At 42.6% G+C, this 18,146-nt stretch overlaps 1 protein-coding gene across 1 annotated transcript in view; it reads left to right on the forward strand.

Annotated features, from left to right (window-relative positions):
- Positions 1-10,073: 10,073 nt before the first annotated feature.
- The window catches only part of SLC35F1 (solute carrier family 35 member F1), a gene marked incomplete at its 5' end in the record, with an annotated part of 424,042 nt that continues 415,969 nt past the window's right edge, over positions 10,074-18,146 (forward strand). Inside the window, one exon of the mRNA XM_082668895.1 lies at positions 10,074-10,246. Within this exon, the coding sequence (XP_082525021.1) occupies positions 10,074-10,246 (173 nt within the window). The remainder of the gene's footprint in view (positions 10,247-18,146) is intronic.

Genomic DNA, 18,146 nt, shown 5'->3' on the forward strand with positions numbered 1-18,146 from the left:
TAGTATATACAATGTATACAGCATATGCTATACTACATATACTATTCTAAGTACATATATGTGTGTCTGTGTGTATGACATATACTAGAAGTTTAATCAAGGCTCATTGAATGAATGAATAAATGAATGAATGAAACAGATCCCCTCCCGTCTATTCTTGAAGTAAATCCTCATTTTTGCTTAAGATAGTTAGATTTGGTTTCTCTTGCTTGAAGTTAATAATCCTGACTGAGAATTGGATGGTTATTTTTAAGAAACCTTATCTTTTGAGAAGAAGAATTCAACCCAAATCCATTATTTGCCAACCACAGAGTTTGTTAGTTTTCTCTGGCTCAACTCTGCTCTTGAGCTCTAGTTAAACGCCCTTCTTACACAGCTGGGTAATACTTCATTCCAACCTCATTTCAGACGTTTAGCAGGCTTTCTTCCATTGCAGTTCTGTTGAACTGACATGAGGTCTTCTCCTAACCCTGCTTTCCGACTTTCTAACACTCTGTAAATTGCATACGCAAGAACTTCAATCCTCATGCGCGCTGTCATCAGCAATTCCTGACAGCCCTACCTTAAAACTTTATGAAGACTGGTCCTCCACATCTATCCCCTTTGATCTTTATATCCCTTCCCTCTTTGTGCCTGGTTGTCTTCTGGAAGTAACCATCTCTGTGTGACACTAGAAAGCGATTCTGAGGGAGGGGAGGGAGGAGAAGGGACTCTGACTTTCCCGGAAGCCTCCCTCCCGGGGCAGATGGCAAGTTGCCCAGTCTTCTGACTGATGTTTTTCTGACTCAGTGATTAAACAGTGGGGACTAATAAAGTTGTCTCGCTCCCTATTATCATGTGGGTATCATACAGCTTCTCTGTGTAGTTAGTTTTATCTGTTGTACTCTTAGAGGAAATGCCTCTCAAATTCTGAGCATCAGCTGAGTATCATTTTTCGGTTGCAACCTCAGAAATGTATACATCCCTGTATGGTTCTTTACAAATATTTTAGTGGAAATTTGGGGAGATCAAGTTAGAGCTGAAACTAAAAGGTCCAAGGATTATTCATATACAAATTATATTTCAAATGTTTTTCTAAGGGCCTTTGTCCAAATATGACATATACGCTCACGTATGAGTCAAACTAGTACTTGCATTCATACATTTCGGATTTTAATACTGTGATTCTCTAAGTTGGAGACATAGTCTCGAGGTCTGAGTGTTGACTGTTGTCAGTGTTGGAACTCTGGTACCCTTAGCTCCGTTACAAATCCTTCTAGTCCTCAAGAAGGTGTTAGAAGTTTCAGTGGTAAGTTGTCAAAATACACCTGCTGCCTTGAGGCTCTCTGTTCACTGTTGGGCCATTATTTCCAATGATGCTGTTGGCCTCGGCATGACTTTCAGAGTTTGTCTGGAGCCTTACTGATGGCAGCCACAACTTTCACTTTCCTCGCTGACGACTGCTCTTTGAGTGTTTCTACTGGGTTGGCCAAAAAGTTCGTTCGGGTTTCATCATAAGCTGTTATGAAAAACCCAATATATTCATTTAGATTTAAGCTCTTTGAATGTGGCAGGCATGCCCTATATTTTTGTAAGAAGCCTACAGACCACATACACATTCTGGTGTCTTGTGCAGAGGAGACACTTGATGGCTGTTGGTTTATTGATTACCATGACGGTGGAGGTTGTCATGTGTCAAGTGGCAGGCTCCCAGATTGGGAAACTGAATCTCAGCTCTACAAGTCATTAGAAAACCATGCTATGAATGGGGAAGGACTTTCCATATGTATTACATGTATTTATTGGCATTTTCTGTGTTTGTAGCCAGTATTTCCCATGTGCTCTCTCATTTAATTTACACTTTACTGCGGACATAATTATTACATTTTTCACTGACAGAAAAATTCAGGCTCAGAAGTGATTACATGGTCATAGTACAGAGAACAATAATAACACTTAGGAAATTCCAAGGGTTTTAGGAGCTGTGAGCCAGGAACCATGGCCAAAGACCAAATATATGAGAAATGTATTTCTTATAAATCACAATATCTCAGCCATTCACTGAATTTGTGAAGAGGTTATTTCAGGAGAAAGATACTGAGTTCGGTTTAGTGTTTTGGGTTCTAGATGTTTGTGGGATAAAAAAGTGAAGATGTGCAGTAGGCAGTAATCTATACTAGTCAGAAGCTCTGGAGAACCACTTTGTCCTGACAAATCATTTCAAAATGATTTGAAAGTCATTTGCATTTAGATGATAATTTAAGCCATAGAAATATACGAGATTGCCTAAGGAGAGGTTGTGGAGCAAAAGAGAGGAATTTAGGGCAGAGCCTCAAAGAACACATTTAAAGGACATACAGAGAAAAAGACTCCTGCAAGAGAAACAGAGAAGAATCGGTCAGAGAAAGAAAACCAAGAGTACAGAAACCAAAGGAAGAAAGTTTCAGGAGGGTCACCTGTGTTACATGGTTTATACGTCATACAAGAGTCAACAAAATAGAGACTGAGAAGTGTCTACAGGATTTAGCAACTAGGAGGTCCTCAGTAACTTTGGAAAAATCAGTTTCTGTGGAGTGGTGAATGGGAGCAGTTGGGTAGAAACCCGGCTGCATAAGAGTGATAAGTGAGTGTGAGGTTCGAAAAAGGAGAGAGCAAATGTAGACAACATGGTCAAGAAGTTTCCCAGTAAAGGAGATAAAATGCCCTTAACTAGAAGGCATTCCTCTGACAAACTCAGAGGTAATGTTATTGTTGTTGCTGTTGTTTTGGAAGGGAGAGATTTGAACAGGTCCAAATGCTTACTGTAAGGAGACAGTAGAGGGGAGAGTTTAAAATTGCAGGAGAGGCAGGTGTACTTGCTTGATCAAATTCCTTGAGAAAGTGAGAGAACATAGGCTCCAGAGCACAGGTGATGCGAGTAGCCTTAGGAAAGGTGAGGGATGCCTCTTCCATCGTGAAAGCTGAGAGGGAACAAAAGAGGTAAATTTGTAGGCTTGATTGTGGGAAGCTGAGGGAGTTCTCAACAGCCTCTATTTTCTCTGTGAAGTAGGAGGCCAGTAACTGATGAGGGCGAAAGAAGAGGTGGTGGAGATGGGGGAGGTGATGGAGCATAGGATATTTCGATACACGTATTTTAGAAAGCACTCAGTTTTTTTGTGATGATAAGGACCACGGGAGTGAAGGAAGAGCTGATGAAAAGATCATTGGAACTAAGGAACAGAGGAATCAAGGCATTTAGTAGGTCATTTATTTGAATGTTGAAACAAAAGTCGTCGTAGGAACAGGTAGAATGAGAAAGTGAGTCAGGGACTAAGATGATCAGTTAATGAGTGGTATTGGCAGCAGGTCAATAGGTGACAGCAATAAGGAGGGGTAGTAAGTTGTCAAGTGTGATGTCGTGAATTTCAAAGGAGATGTAGATTTTAAAGAAGTGTAAGGAGAAATGTTGTGAAAGAAGAAACAAGAAGCAAGAGGCTTCCTATCCTAGTTTTGGGACCAAAGCTAAGTAGAGTGTAAGAGAAAAAGCAGCACCCACCTGAAAGGGCTTCCAAGGGAGTGGAGTCGTAAGGGACATTCAGATTTCAATCAAGGCAAAGAAAGGTGAAGATGCTGAAGATGAAAAGAGTAGTTTTCTGATAACATATCATGAGTCCTAGAAGGCATAGAAAAAAGTTAAGGGTGTGGGAAAGGTGGGAGATCAAGTCAGTTTAAAGACATATGGCTATCATCCTGGGGGTGATGGTTGATAACTCAGAAAGCTTGGGATTTTGAGAGTAACAATCAGAGATATGAGGCATGAGCGGATCAGTCTCACAGGTGAAGTTGTATTCGTCAACAAAGATAAGGAGCCGCTGGGGACCTGTCTTTGCTTGCAGCTGATGGTTGCTTGTTGCTAAGGCATAAGAAAGTTCCTCTCTTTTAGGCAGCCATTGGCATATAGATGATAATTAAAATCATGGGTATGATGAGCTTGTCTAGGGGGTGTAGAGTGACAAGGAAGGGGTCTAGAGACTGAGACTTGAGGAATTATGACATTTGATGGCTGGGTGTAGGAGGATGAGCTTATAGAGAAGACTAAGAAGGAGCCATCAGGTTAGAATAAGACTAGAAACGTGTGGGTCATGATGGGATACACTGGGAAAATTTGTTTTACACAGAAAGGATTAGTTAATATTGTCAAAGGCTAAGGTGAGGACTAAAAACCCCGTCGACTTTTATAACATGGAAATCACTGATAATCTCAGCACGAGTTTTATGTGAAGTTACTGGACAGAAGCCAGACTGATTGAGGAGTGAAGGAAAAGTGAGAAAACTGGGATAATGAATCGGCAAGTTCAACAGTTTGGCTTTGAGAGGATGATGAGAAATGGGAGGGTGATGTGGGATCTAGAGAAGGTATCTTTTTTTGAAGATTGGAGAGACTTGAGTATGTTTGAATATCTACAGGACAAGGGAGATGTTTTATATATAGGAGGGAGAAGAGACCATTGATAATATGAGTAAAAGTTCCAAGAAACTGAGAAGGAATGATAGAATTGCATTTCTTCTTAGAGAACACACCAAAAAAGGTTGGTTTGGAGGTCAAAGAGTAAAATTACAGAAGAAGTAGTCTCAGAGGTAAAGTTAGTAGCTTTTGTGTTTGATTCCTAAACCACCTTTCATCCCAGATGTTTAGTCTTAGCCAATCATGGTATTGTCATCCTCTTTGCCTCCATAGTGTAGGACAGGTGTGTGGCCCAATCATGGCCAATGACATGTAAGAGAGGTCTGTCCATGGGTTTCTGGAAGACATGGCTCCTTTCTTTTCTGGATGTTGGTGTATTTGGATCAGACACATAGAACTGCAATCTTCTGGCAACCCTGAAGTAACCAAGCTGATGGCACAACCAACTCATTGAGGTTGGTAGAGAAAGATGGAAAGACTCTAGGTCTTTGGTAATATTCCTGAGACACTGTATTAACTAATTCTGGATCCTGCCCAACCCCTGGATTTCTCATTCTACGATACAATATATTTCCTATTGTGTGAGCCGATTTGAGCCAGGGGTTTCAGCTACTAGCAGTTGGATATGTCCTAACTAATGCAGTAGGATTAGTTGCTCTCAAGACAGAACTGACACAAGAATGCTAGCTGGCTTCTAAGGCTGGATAATACTCATTATTTTGAGATCTCACCAGAAATCTGTGGCCTTTATGCTGGTTCCACATAGAACATTGTGGCTGTTTGTTGTTGTTTTTGAATTGTATACACCTCAGTGCTGGGTGACAGAGACATTATTTTAGGACTGAATCAATACACAAGTAACTAGTGCTCACAGGGTCTAATGATCTTGCAAAGTCAGCTCTAACTAAATTAGCCCTGAGAAAAATTGGCCTTCAGTAAGGTTTTTGGCCTCTTTAAAATTTATTACCAAATAGAGAATATGGCATGTTGAAGTCTGAGTCACAAAATAAGAAACTAGAGTTAGGTACAAAATTAGGAGTTCACTTGGGTTTCTGAGTAAACAAAAATATCACAAATATATTTTCATGTATTTTTTGGGAAGATTAAGTAGAAATGCTTTAAAAATAAAAAGAATTTATAAATAAAAGAGAAATTATTATTGGGTTAGAGGTAGACTATTTGCCTTCTCACTATTTGACCAAGTAATGTTGAAAGATACCCAGTATGAGATAACTTATTCCCATTGACTTTAACAACTCACCAATGTTTACAAACCTAAGGGGAAAAAAAAATCTACTATATCCAACTGAATGAATAAACTCAACCGTGTTTAATTTTTGATTTGTAAAGTGAAAAAAAATTGTTTACCATCTTCCTACCTTCCCCACTTTGCTGCCAGAAGATGTTAACTAGAAAATGATGTCTCACCATTTATTATATCCTATGATTTTATGTCAACCCAAAAGATAAGAAATTACTTGTTGAATTGTAGCTGAATCTCTCTGTTGGGAAACTGAAGGTTTATCAGTGAGGAAAGGATAGGCATCTCCAGAGAATGGAAGCACAGTTAGCAAATTAATGAATCTGTCTATAGATTTATTGTGACAATTATTTGTCAGCTCAACTAAGAAATTGTTGCAGCTCTTGATGGCGACCCCGTCTTTTCCCCCTTAGCTGCAATCTGCTTAGGAAGGTGCCTTGACAACACCAAGAATTCAATGGAGAAAAAAAATGTCAGAGTTATACTTCTGTATTTTCCCTTTCTTTAGAAAAAATGTTTATTTTTGTCAAATTTATATCTGTACATGGTTTAAAGAGTCGATCCTATGGCTTCGTTAAGCAAAACAGTGGTGCCTCTCCCCACCTCTCCACCATTTTCCCCTTCACCACAAGCAATCACTTTCCACTGTCTTAGCTGATTCTCTTATTGATCAAGATGCAGTGTCTGCATTGTTATGGCTCAGCAAACACAATTTGGAGTTTAGACAATTAGTGAACTGTGATTACTTTTCCCCTCAGGCCTGAACAGCTCTCAGTTATCACTGGAGTTCATAAGTACCATTTTTTGAAATTTTCTTTTTCACTTGTTGTTAAGACCTACCCATTCTACTCTTTTTCCCTTTCCCCTCTCCACAAATTTCCCACCAGCTTTGTTTTCTTCTCTCCTGCGTGAATTCAATTAAGTGAATGAAACTCTATCATTCTAGATGCCATGCGTTTAGTAGTGTCTGTTGTGTAGATTCAACCAGACTTAGGAGAGAAAGAAAAAGAGTGAGAGAATGGCACGGGGAAAGTACATGGGCACTGGGTATTTGCAGTAGTACAAGCAATTCCAGACAACTGTTGAGCAATTTGGAGAGAATCATCCATCACTTCTGAAGCATAACTTTGAAGCTTTAATTGGATAAACACACAGGTGTGGTCTATGCTAAACAGATTGGTCATAATGCCTGGTGACTGAGGTCTGACTCACAGACCAAAGTCTACTCTTCCTTACACGAGTGGAAGTGTCTTCAAAATCAGCAACATTAGAGAAAGTGTTGCTGAGATTCAACTTCTGCTTCCTAAAGGAATTCAACAGTGCTAGTGTGTGTCTTAAGTGAGGTTTGGATGATGTAAGGGGAAGAGTGGAATGGAAATTTTGCAGTAGTGATGTGCCCATAACCACAACTGGTCAGAGAGGTAAACTGAGCAGTCAAGTATGACCCTGGCATCCACATGCCACTATTAAAAACTCCAGCCGACAGCCTTCATCCCTTGAGGCCAAAGAGGCAGCTGGGGGGAAAAAGGGAAATAGGCCTTCCCCTCATCTTTTCTGTTTAATTCCATTCTGACACACCACTTGACCTTTGCGCTTTTAATACCTGTTTCTCTGTCTCTCAAACGCAATTCAGCTCCTTTTTAGGAGATGCTCATGAAACACAGAATTGGAGGATAAGAAGGGAACTGCTGTTGTATCTCCTTTACCATAATGAATAATAAAAACATGGTGCTTGAGACTGCTTTTGGGTCTTTTCTTAACAGCGAGATTGAAATTCTACATCTCTCATCCTGTTCTCTCCCATCTTGGTTTTCTCCCTTCCTGATTCAGCGGAGATTTAGATCATTTGCATTCAGTGGTCCCTCTAGAGGAATGACCATGTGCAAATGCTGACACTGAAGTGCAGACACAGCACTTGTGACGTGCCAAAAACATTGAAATGGAAGCAAGCCAAATGTGAAGGAAGAGGGCACTGAAGCAAACGTTCAAGGCAGACACCTGAAATTACCATAAATGTTGTTTTAATAGAGAGACTCCAACCATGATTTGTTGTCAGGTTCAGCTGAAGTGCATTTCATTCATCTCCTACATTTGGTGGGTCCTCCAAGGGCAAACTCATTATGAACTATTAGAATCTTAATGCCCATGAGGTTACAAACCTTGATCCTATTCGTAACAATTCTTCAGAGCATCCTGTACAAATCTGAGGTGGAAAAATATGAGAATGATTGCTGAGAAAGAATGGGACAGTGTGTGAATTATAAAGGGGAAAATGTTCTAATTTGAATTAATTTTGGTAGAAAAAGACTTCAGGGATATTTCAGGTGGTAACTGGGTTTTAATAAATTGAAACATAAATTAGAGAGTTTTTGGATAGCTGTTTCCTCACATGTTCAATGATTAAAAAAAAAAAAGTGCTCCCAATCTTGTTAAAGGAATGGTAACTTACTTCTTAACCAAAAAAATGAATCTCATCTTCTTTTTATCCTCCCGTCTCCCTTTTCTCCTCTGTTAATCAGACAGCCCATCCCTTTTTTCAGTGTTAGCTTTCTCCTCAACCCCCTTCTCTGTGGCACATCCTATCACCAGTATTTTTTTTTTTTTTTTTTTTTTTTTTTTTTGCGGTACGCGGGCCTCTCACTGTTGTGGCCTCTGCCGTTGCGGAGCACAGGCTCCGGACGCGCAGGATCAGCGGCCATGGCTCACGGGCCCAGCTGCTCCGCGGCATGTGGGATCTTCCCGGACCGCGGCACGAACCCGGGTTCCCTGCATTGGCAGGCGGACTCTCAACCACTGCGCCACCAGGGAAGCCCTCACTAGTATTTTTTATTTGCTGGTTTCCAGTGCATTTGCATTCAGTGGTGGTATCAGCTTGCTTTTCTGTAGATATACTTACCTATTAAACATATACAGGGCAAATAATTCCACATACTGCACTGAAATGGAAAAAATGTTAAATGTGTATCATTTTTCACTATAGGATCTCTATCCAGGCAGTCTAGATAAAGAAAACTGTGAAAAATCTCTCTCTCTTAGGAGTCAACTATTAACTGGGATCTAGATCAATAGGTCTGAGAGATGCCTGGGACAGAGAATCAGTTTCCTTTGGTGGCAATATCGTGTTCAGGTCTAAGATTTCTGAGCCAGATACACAGGGGTTTTCCCTTTTGAGAGTGGAGATCTGTGGTAGTAGCGCCACTGAAGAAGCTGTCAGGGCCCCCTGCTGGGTGGTTTCCCTCATTTAACTCTTACAGCACCGCGGGGAGAGAGACAGTAGTCCCGCTGCACAAAGGAGAATTCAAGTAAATTGTTTAGGGAGTCTCTGCTAATAAGTTTTAGAGGCACGATTGGAACTCAAATCTGCCTACATTCCCTTCACAGTGTTATGAAACCGAGACGTTGAGTTGGTCTGATATGCTTTTTCCAGTCCCCAGAATGAATTATTTGTGAGAAGTTGTTTCTCCTCCAGTTTCTTCCAGGCCCGTTATAGTGACTGTAGGTGTAATATTTAGGATACTCGAGTTTGGCTTTGTAATCCAGGGCCGGCGCCCATTCTCAGCATCCTGTCGTTGTCCCGGGAAAGTGGTGCTAGCTTCCGCAGCATCTCGGCAGGAGAGGGGAGTTCCCTCTAACTAAAGAGGGAGGATCTATTTTCAACCTCACGAGCGGGGGGGGGGGACCCACAAACAGACAAACAACAACAACCCCCAAAGAAAACAATCACAGCAACCCAGACCGTGGGCCTCTGGTGGACTGGGGACGGGAGGGTCGCGGCATCGAGGCACCTCGGGAGCGCCCTCTGGCGAGAACAGAGCGCGCGTCCCCCGCCCGGCCCCCCTTCGCCGCCGGCGCTGCGCCCCCGCCAGGCTCTTTGGGTTCACTCTCGGTCTCTCACTCCGTGAGACACAGACGGCAGCTTTCCGAGCGAGCGGGGGAACGGCTGAGGCGGCGCCAGCGCCACTGCCGCCGCTCGCCCCGAGAAGACCTGGGCACCGGGAGAGAAGCCAAGGCCCGGAGCCCCATCCCCTCTCTCCTCTGGGGTCTCCTAAGCCGACCGGCCGCTCGGCGCCCCCGCGCGACACCCTTCACGGCCACTTCGCGGGGCGTGCCGGGACTTGAGGACGCGGCTCGGGAAGAGCTGGGGCAGGAGGCGGCGGCGGCGGAGCGAGGGTGCGCACACTGGGACTGGAGAGGTGTGAGTGGCGGGCTGGGCGGCGGCGGCGGCGGCCGTAGCCGCGGGTGCCTCCCCGCCTCGCCGCTTGGCAGGCAGCACCGCCTCCCCGGGCCGCGGCCGCCCGGCAGAGTCCTCCGCGCGTTCCCGGGCCCGGAGCCGGCGCACGATGCGCCCAGCAGCGTTCTGATCGCCGCCGCGCCGCCGCCTCCGCCGCGATGATTCCCCCCGAGCCGCAGCAGCAGCAGCTGCAGCCGCCGCCGCCGGCCCCGCCGAACCATGTGGTGACCACCATCGAGAACCTACCGGCCGAGGGCAGCGGCGGCGGCGGAAGCCTGTCCGCCTCCTCCCGGGCCGGCGTGCGCCAGAGGATCCGCAAAGTGCTGAACAGGTGAGCGGCGGCGGGGGCACGGGGCTGCGGCTGCGGGCGCCCGGCCCGGGGACCCCTCCATCCCCCGGGCGGCCCGGAGGCCCTTTGGGACGGACGGAGTCGCGTCTGGGGAGACTGAGGAGAGCGGGCGACGACGCGCCCCGCGCTGGCGGAGAGGCCGCGGCAGCTTTGTCCCGGAGCGGGGAGCCCCGGAGCGCCCGGGCGCCGGCTGGTCCGAGGCGGGAGTTCGGGGAGAGGCGGGGTTCTGCCAGCCTGGCTGCTGTGTGTCCGCGCTCACACCCTCGCACACGCGTGTCGCCTCGCGTCCCTCTCCCACTCGGGTTCCAGCTTTGCGCTCGGGGGCCAGAGCGGACCTGGGGGTGGCCGGGGAGGAGGCGGAAAGGCGCAGGGCTGCGGGGATGGCGTGGAAGTCGCCGGCCTCGCGCTCCGCCCGGAGGTATCCCAGCCCCTCGCCGGGAGATGGGGTAATGGAGACAGACCCGGCGGGCGGCGCGGGGACCCACTTCTCCCGCCCTGCGCTCCAGTTGCGGCTCCGACTCTTCCTGGCTGGGAGCGGGGATGGGAAGGCTACAGGCCTGGGTCAGACCCAGGCAAAGTGCAGAAATGTTGCGGGAAGGGTATGAGGAGGAGGCTCCTGGCTGTGTCGAAGCCAGAGGAGGCGAACGCTGGTGGCCGGCGCCTCCAGTGCTGGAATCTGCGCAGTGGATGGATCAAGGACGAGGCGTTTAGGATGAGAACCCGGGTTGATGTGAGATGGGCCCCCCCCTGGCGCCCCTGAGTCGGCCGTGATGCGAAAGGGACTTTTTCTACTAAAGTAACTTGAAATGGTTGAAGAGCTGACACTTAAAAATCAAATAGAGAACTGGTTGTGTGTGTTTTTATTTGGGTGCGTGTGTGCCTTTCGATGCATCTGTTGGGGGTAACTCTTAAGGTTGCTCTGTGCGTACAGGTTTCTGTGTGGCACTCTTTTGGGGTAGCCGAGATTCCCCCCAGGGATTCACCTCGAGCTCTTTGGGGCTGAAAGCTCTAGTGGGAGCACAAAATACGTACAGAAATAGAAGCTTGAAAAGCTCCTTATTTTCGGAGTATGGTTTAATTTAGTCATATGAAATCCCAAACCATTAAGGAGTCTTCACCTGTGAAGACTTAACGTATATTAGCTTACTTGTGGGTACTTCCATGTGTTTCCACTTATTATCAAACGAGAAGAAATTCACTCTGAAGTGAGACAGGAGTTGGTAATAGAAACTCAAGCCCTTTACTTCCCTTTGATTTGTAGCTTAGAATAACACCTTCCAAAATATTACATATTACATCTAAAAAAGATAATGAGCAGAATAAATCAAGAAGATGCTGGCTCAGTACATATTCTGTGGGCTTCCTATCCTTTCTGAATACCTGTGATGTTTTTGAATTGTAAATGACTTGGCATTGGCTGTTTAAATTTTTATGCAGAATATGTTAATTATTAATTTCCCTCATCAAGCTGAGAAAAAACTGGTGCTAGTGTTCATTTATCTTTGCTTGATTGTAAGTTATTATTGACTCTGTGCAGGTTATTTCTTGATGTTTCGTGGATCTTAGAGTCCAGAATAACAAGAGCACCGAGGTGGGAGCTGAGGGGCTTGGTCTGTCATCATTCCTCTGCCGCTGACTTGCCACGTGGCTTGGGGCAGAGCTGTTCATCTCCATGGCTCTTGGTTTCTTCATTTGTAAAATGTGTTTTGTACTTGTCTTACCTCTCTTATCATGGTTTTGAGAAATAGATAGACTTGGGAAAGTACAAAGCTTTACACGAATTCATTATTCAACCGAATTCTGTTGTCTAAGGGAGGGCAGTGGGAATATCGTACACAAGTTAATTGAAGTCATGGTACATCAAGGGGAGAATGTTGTATTTTACTAGCCTTCAGTGATCTGTGACATGAGTTTTATAGAGGAGGAACTTAGACTGAAAGGTTGGGTCCGTGACATTTCCTGGCAGATACATCTGTGAATGGAACCCTAGGGTTATAGCCTTTAGATTTCAACTGAAACATTTGGTTGTCTTTCAAAGTTCTTCAGAATTTTCAGTGTGATATTTTGTATTAAGTAAATGATCTTTCCTTAGCCTTAAAGGATAAGAAGAAAATATTTCTTGGAGCAGGAGCGCCTTTGGTAAGGAGACTGAAAAAAATCAGAATAAGTGTAAAAATCCTGGTGGAGTAATTTCGTTAGCATGCTGATGGGCTTGGCTTTTGCTCCATGATTATGTCAACAGGAGACAGCACTAGTTGTGGCTGTTGAATGGTTGGGCTCTGTGTAAAAGCAAGAGATGGGGGGCGGGAGTGGAATTTTCGAGTTCCTGTGCCAGCACTTAGGTGTGGCTCCCCTCTGGTCTGAACCCTCCAGGTATCTTGGACTAGGCAGTAATGGCTTTAAGGCTGGCCCATTGGGTGCCATATCATAAGCATCTTTGTTCATTTTCTAAAAGCTAAAGATCCCTTTTTGCTTCTTTGTCTTCTTTTCCTCTTCCTCTTTCCTTAATACTTCTATTTCCTTCACCTACGTTGCCCTATCAACTAACAGTCTTCTGGACAATTTTCCTTTCATCTACCTCTGGCATGCAGCAACTTAGCTGCTAGCAGAAAGTGAGGTTGGAAATCTGGAAGTTTGGAGCCAATATGAAAAATATCCCTCTAACTTTGGGCATGCAGATATACTGTTGGCAGCGTTCTAGTGCTGTGAGCTGGCCAGTAGAGTCTCTTCAGTGACTGAGTGGGGCATTGCACCACTATTAGTTACTCTGAGCATCCCACTGGGCCAGAGGGGCGGTGCTGAGAGACTGAGGATGGTGCCCTGGGACGAGGAGTATCAGACTGTGAGCACCGCAAGCCTGGTGAACTGCCTGCCATTGGTCACAGCCTGTAACAGTAGCTACCTGCCAACCCAGAGGAAGAAATGCCAGCACATATGCTGTCTGTATCCTGCCTACCGAGGGATAGGTAAAGGGAGAAGTACTGATTAATAATTAAACGTACTGTCTTTCAAGAAGCTTAGAATGAAAATGCAGTGTTACCTTAATGCAATCTGCCTTACATTGTCCTGCATCATTTTATTTCCTCAGTATATCTCCATATCCTTTCCCCTTTCTTTAAAGGCTTATTGAGTTGGATGGTTGCATTTTTTGTATGACAAATAGGGCATCTCACCGATTGACTACTCCCTGTAAAACAATTAGAGTAGAATATAATAGTATCCATGATTTTGGTGAAAGAGGAGGTGCTAGATAATTGTTTTTACCAGTTAATGGGATGTGTCACATTCTTCTCCCCTGTCCTGTTCAAAATTGTTTTGACAGTGTGATGCAAGAAATACAAGATGATTTAGATGCTGGGATAATTGTTACTTCTTTAATTCCCAAAGATTTAGAATAATGTCTTGGTTCAAAGAAGGAAAAAATTATGGCAAACTCCTCTCCACTTATTTCTTGAGTGTGAGATAGTATTTATTACCCTGCCACAGGCAAGCAAGATATGACAAAAAAGAAAATACTTCAAGGGCAACAGTTGATGACCCTCTCACAGAAACTGCTGATACTAGTAGATTTCTTAGAAACATATAGGAGTAGATACTAATCTATGTAGTATCTGAAGATTTTCTCCTCTAAAATGATTTCATTATGAAATGTTTGTGAAAAACGAGTGATAGCTTGTTTTATGTTTTGCATGTGTGCGATTTTATTTATCTCTTCCCACTTGAATATTAGTTTCAGATCTTAATAAAACTAACCATGAATTTCAAGTTTTGACACAGTTTCTTCCCAATAAGAGATGCATTGGGTTGTTTCAAGTTATAAAGGCATTTCTGCCTTTTTCTGTCTTGTGGTGGGGATGTTTAATCATTGGAATGGAACCACGAGTGTGACTCTGGGTCTTCCATCCATTTGATTTGAAACTAGCTGATTTCTAACTTACATTTTGATTTATTTCATTAATTTTCAAATTTATGAAACTTTTTTGAATTGAAAACTAAAAAGCATTAAGGAAGATACGTAGGAGAGTTGGTAGCAAGCCTACATAAAATCAATATCCATGTGGGAAGTTACCATATGTGATGGGACAGTATGTATATATAGCTTTTCTGAGTTATTAAGTAAGGTAGAGAGAACATGGTGAACCAACAGAAGGGCTGCCAGGAACAGAGTTATGCTTGTACTATTAGGTACAGTTGATGAAGACATCTGTTATCATTTAGGTGATCCTTTTTTATCAAATGGGACGACTTTTGTTAAAAAATTGATAGTGAGGCTCTTCCTCAAGCTGCTCCTTCTAACAGATGTCAGAATGAAAGGGGAAGACCAACCAGTAATGAGGATAATTGATACAGAATATTCCAAATGGAACAGCATGGTGTGATTAAAAACAGACATTTCTAAGATTAGTAGTAAACAAAAGATGTCTGAAGGACACATTTATTTTTAACTAAAGGACAAAATTATAAAACTGGAAGATCATCCAGTATATTTTTTTGCATGGAGCTTGGAAAACTGAATGTTCATATTAAAGGAATATTTGGTTTACCTTGGATAAAGTGGTGCATTTCCAAGGAAGTAACGTGTAAGAAAATGGACCTATCTTCATGTAATTTTTCTTTGACCTTTTACTCTCTCAAGGTCCTTCAGTGCCTCAGGACCATAATAAAAGATGTCTGTTTTTACTGTACACTGCTATAGATGTAGACAATATGGCAAATTGAGTTGGCTGCCCATATAGTTCTAAAGTTACTTAATGCAAGAGCTGATTTATTATTTAATTGCCGTTTCTCATAAAAATAGAATACAGCATGTGAAAGTACCACCACCAGGTTTTAGTTTAGCTTTCTCATTCATTTGAGTTCAGGCCAATGAGCATTCACTGAACCTTGTTCAAACACATTAATTCTTGATTATGTTCCTAGAAAAGTATACTTAGAGGAAGTCAAATGCCAATAAATACATGGAAAAATACCCCATACTATTTGGCATATTTCTTGACTGTGACATGAACATCTACATGTATACATTCATTTATTCTTTTTTTTTTACTTTAAACTTTTGAATTTTATTTAATTTATTTTTTTATACAGCAGGTTCTTATTAGTTATCCATTTTATACATATTAGTGTATATATGTAAGGTCTGAAACCACATGACATAAAATTTACCATCTGAAGCATTTTATTTTTATTTTTATTTTTTTTGCGGTACACGGGCCTCTCACTGTTGTGGCCTCTCCCGTTGCGGAGCACAGGCTCGGACGCACAGGCCCAGCGGCCACGGCTCACAGGCCCAGCCGCTCCGCGGCACGTGGGATCCTCCCGGACCGGGGCACAAACCTGCGTCCCCTGCATCGGCAGGCGGACCCTCAACCACTGCGCCACCAGGGAAGCCCATCTTAAGCATTTTAAGTGTACAGTATAGTAGTGCTAGCTGTATGCACATTGTTATGCAGCAGACCTCTAGAATTTTTTTAATCTTGCAAAACTGAAACTCTGTGTCCATTGAACAATAACTCCTCTTTTCCCTTCCCCACTGACCCTGGCAACCACCATTCTACCTTCTGTTTCTAAGAGTTTGATTATTGTAGATACCTCATATAAATGGAATCATGCAGTGTTTGTCTTTTTGTAATTGGCTTATTTTATTTAGCATAATGTCCTCAAGGTTCATTCACATTGTCACAAGTGGCAGAATTTCCTAAGGCAAAATAATATTCCATTATGTGTGTGTGTGTGTGTGTGTGTGTGTGTGTGTGTGTGTGTGTAAGTAATACCACATTTTCTTTATTCACTTATTGATGGCCATTTAGGTTACTTCCATCTCTTGGGTCTTGTGAATAAAGCTGCAATGAAAATGAATGTGCAAATGTCTCCTCAAGATCCTGTTTTCAGTTTTTTTAGGCTATATAACCAGAATTGGGATTGCTGAATCATATGTTCTATTTTTAATTTTTTGAGGAACCTCCATACCATTTTTCATAGCAGTGGTACCATTTTGCGTTTTCACCAACAGTGCACAAGGGTTCCAGTATCCCTACATCCTGCTAACACTGTGTTTGTTTGTTTTTGATAGCAGCCATCCTAATGGGTATGAAGTGATATCTCATTGTGGTTTTGATTTGCATTTCCCTAATAATCACTGATTTTGAGCATCTTTTCATATACTTGTTGGCCATTTGTATATCTTCTTTGAAGAAATGTCTATTCAAATCCTTTGCTCATTTTACAATTGGATTGTTTGGTTTTGCTGTTGTTGTAGGACTTCTTTATAAATTCTGGATATTAACCCCTTATCAGATATATGATTTGCAAGCATTTTCTTCCATTCCAGTGGTTGTTTTTTCACTCTGTTGATTGTTTCTATATTCATTTGTTCCTAATCACTTTCTGTGTGCTGAGTCCTCTTCTGGAGGACACATACATAGCAAAACATTATTCTTGGCTTGAAGGACCTCAAAATCTAACTGGGTAGCTTGGCATATGTACTGCTATTGAGAGTGAATGATTATAATCTGTAATCTGAATTTTTATGCATAATGCTTAATTGTATACTTCTAAATATCTAGATGCTAGAATCATATAAATAAGTTGTCCTGTGTGTGATCCATACTGCACTTATTCTTTCTTATACAGACACTAGTTGAATGTACAAGAGTTGAGAGAAGTTTCCCAGGAAATGGCAAGGAAAACAATAAAAATAAATATGTCTTAGAAAATATTTTCTTAGAAAAATGACATGCCTCAATCGGTGGCAACATGAATGTAATTTGTTTAAGTATATTATTATTAAACTTTTTAAAATATTGTTTTCTGCTAGATTTAAATTTTCAACTCTCAAGAAAATTTACCTATGTGACTGTGATGTTAAAAAATACCTTACATACCATTTTACAAGTTCTGATATTATGAACCATCAATTCCTGCCCTTTTAACAAATTAATTAGGGAAAGCTAGTACAACTGAATACACATTTAAAGGAGGCTAAACATAAAAAGAAACGAAATCGAGTTATTTGTAGTGGGGTGGATGGACCTAGAGACTGTCACACAGACTGAAGTAAGTCAGAAAGAGAAAAACAAATACTGTATGCTAACACATATACATGGAATCTAAAAAAAAATGCTTCTGATGAACCTAGGGGCAGGACAAGAATAAAGACGCAGGCGCAGAGAATGGACTTGAGGACATGGGGGTGGGGGGGAGGGTAAACTGGGACAAAGTGAGAGAGAGCATTGACATATATACACTACCAAATGTAAAATAGATAACTAGTGGGAAGCAGCTGCATGGCACAGGGAGATCAGCTCGGTGCTTTGTGACCACCTAGAGGGGTGGCATAGGGAGGGTGGGAGGGAGATGCAAGAGGGAGGGAGTATGAGGATATATGTATACATATAGCTGATTCACTTTGTTATAAAGCAGAAACTAACACACCATTGTAAAGCAATTATACTCCAATAAAGATGTAAAAAAAAATAAAGGAGGCTAAAAACAACATGCTAATTATATCCAGATTTAGAGTGATAGGGCTACAATTCCTAATCATTCCTGGCTTGGAGATAGTACAAGGTACTGATCCATTGTGTAAGATAAATACTTCACTGGTTTCTCTTTTCCTCGTCCACTCATTCATTCAATCAGTCAGTCATTTATTCAATGAGTATTTATTAAGTGTTTACTATATGTTGGACACTGCTGGATCATAGTGGTGAACCAGATAGTCATGGGGCTGACGTGGACCCTTGAGTGCCATTGGCGGAGTTTCTAACTGTTATTACCCTTTCAATATAATCTATCAAGGGGACAATTTAAGTAAAGTAGAAATAAAGATAACATACATCAAAATGATTAGATTTTCAAGCTGATCTAACAGAGATGCAGA

Source organism: Grampus griseus, assembly GCF_964374135.1.
Source record: "Grampus griseus genome assembly, chromosome: 13".
NCBI classification, from domain to species: domain Eukaryota; kingdom Metazoa; phylum Chordata; class Mammalia; order Artiodactyla; family Delphinidae; genus Grampus; species Grampus griseus.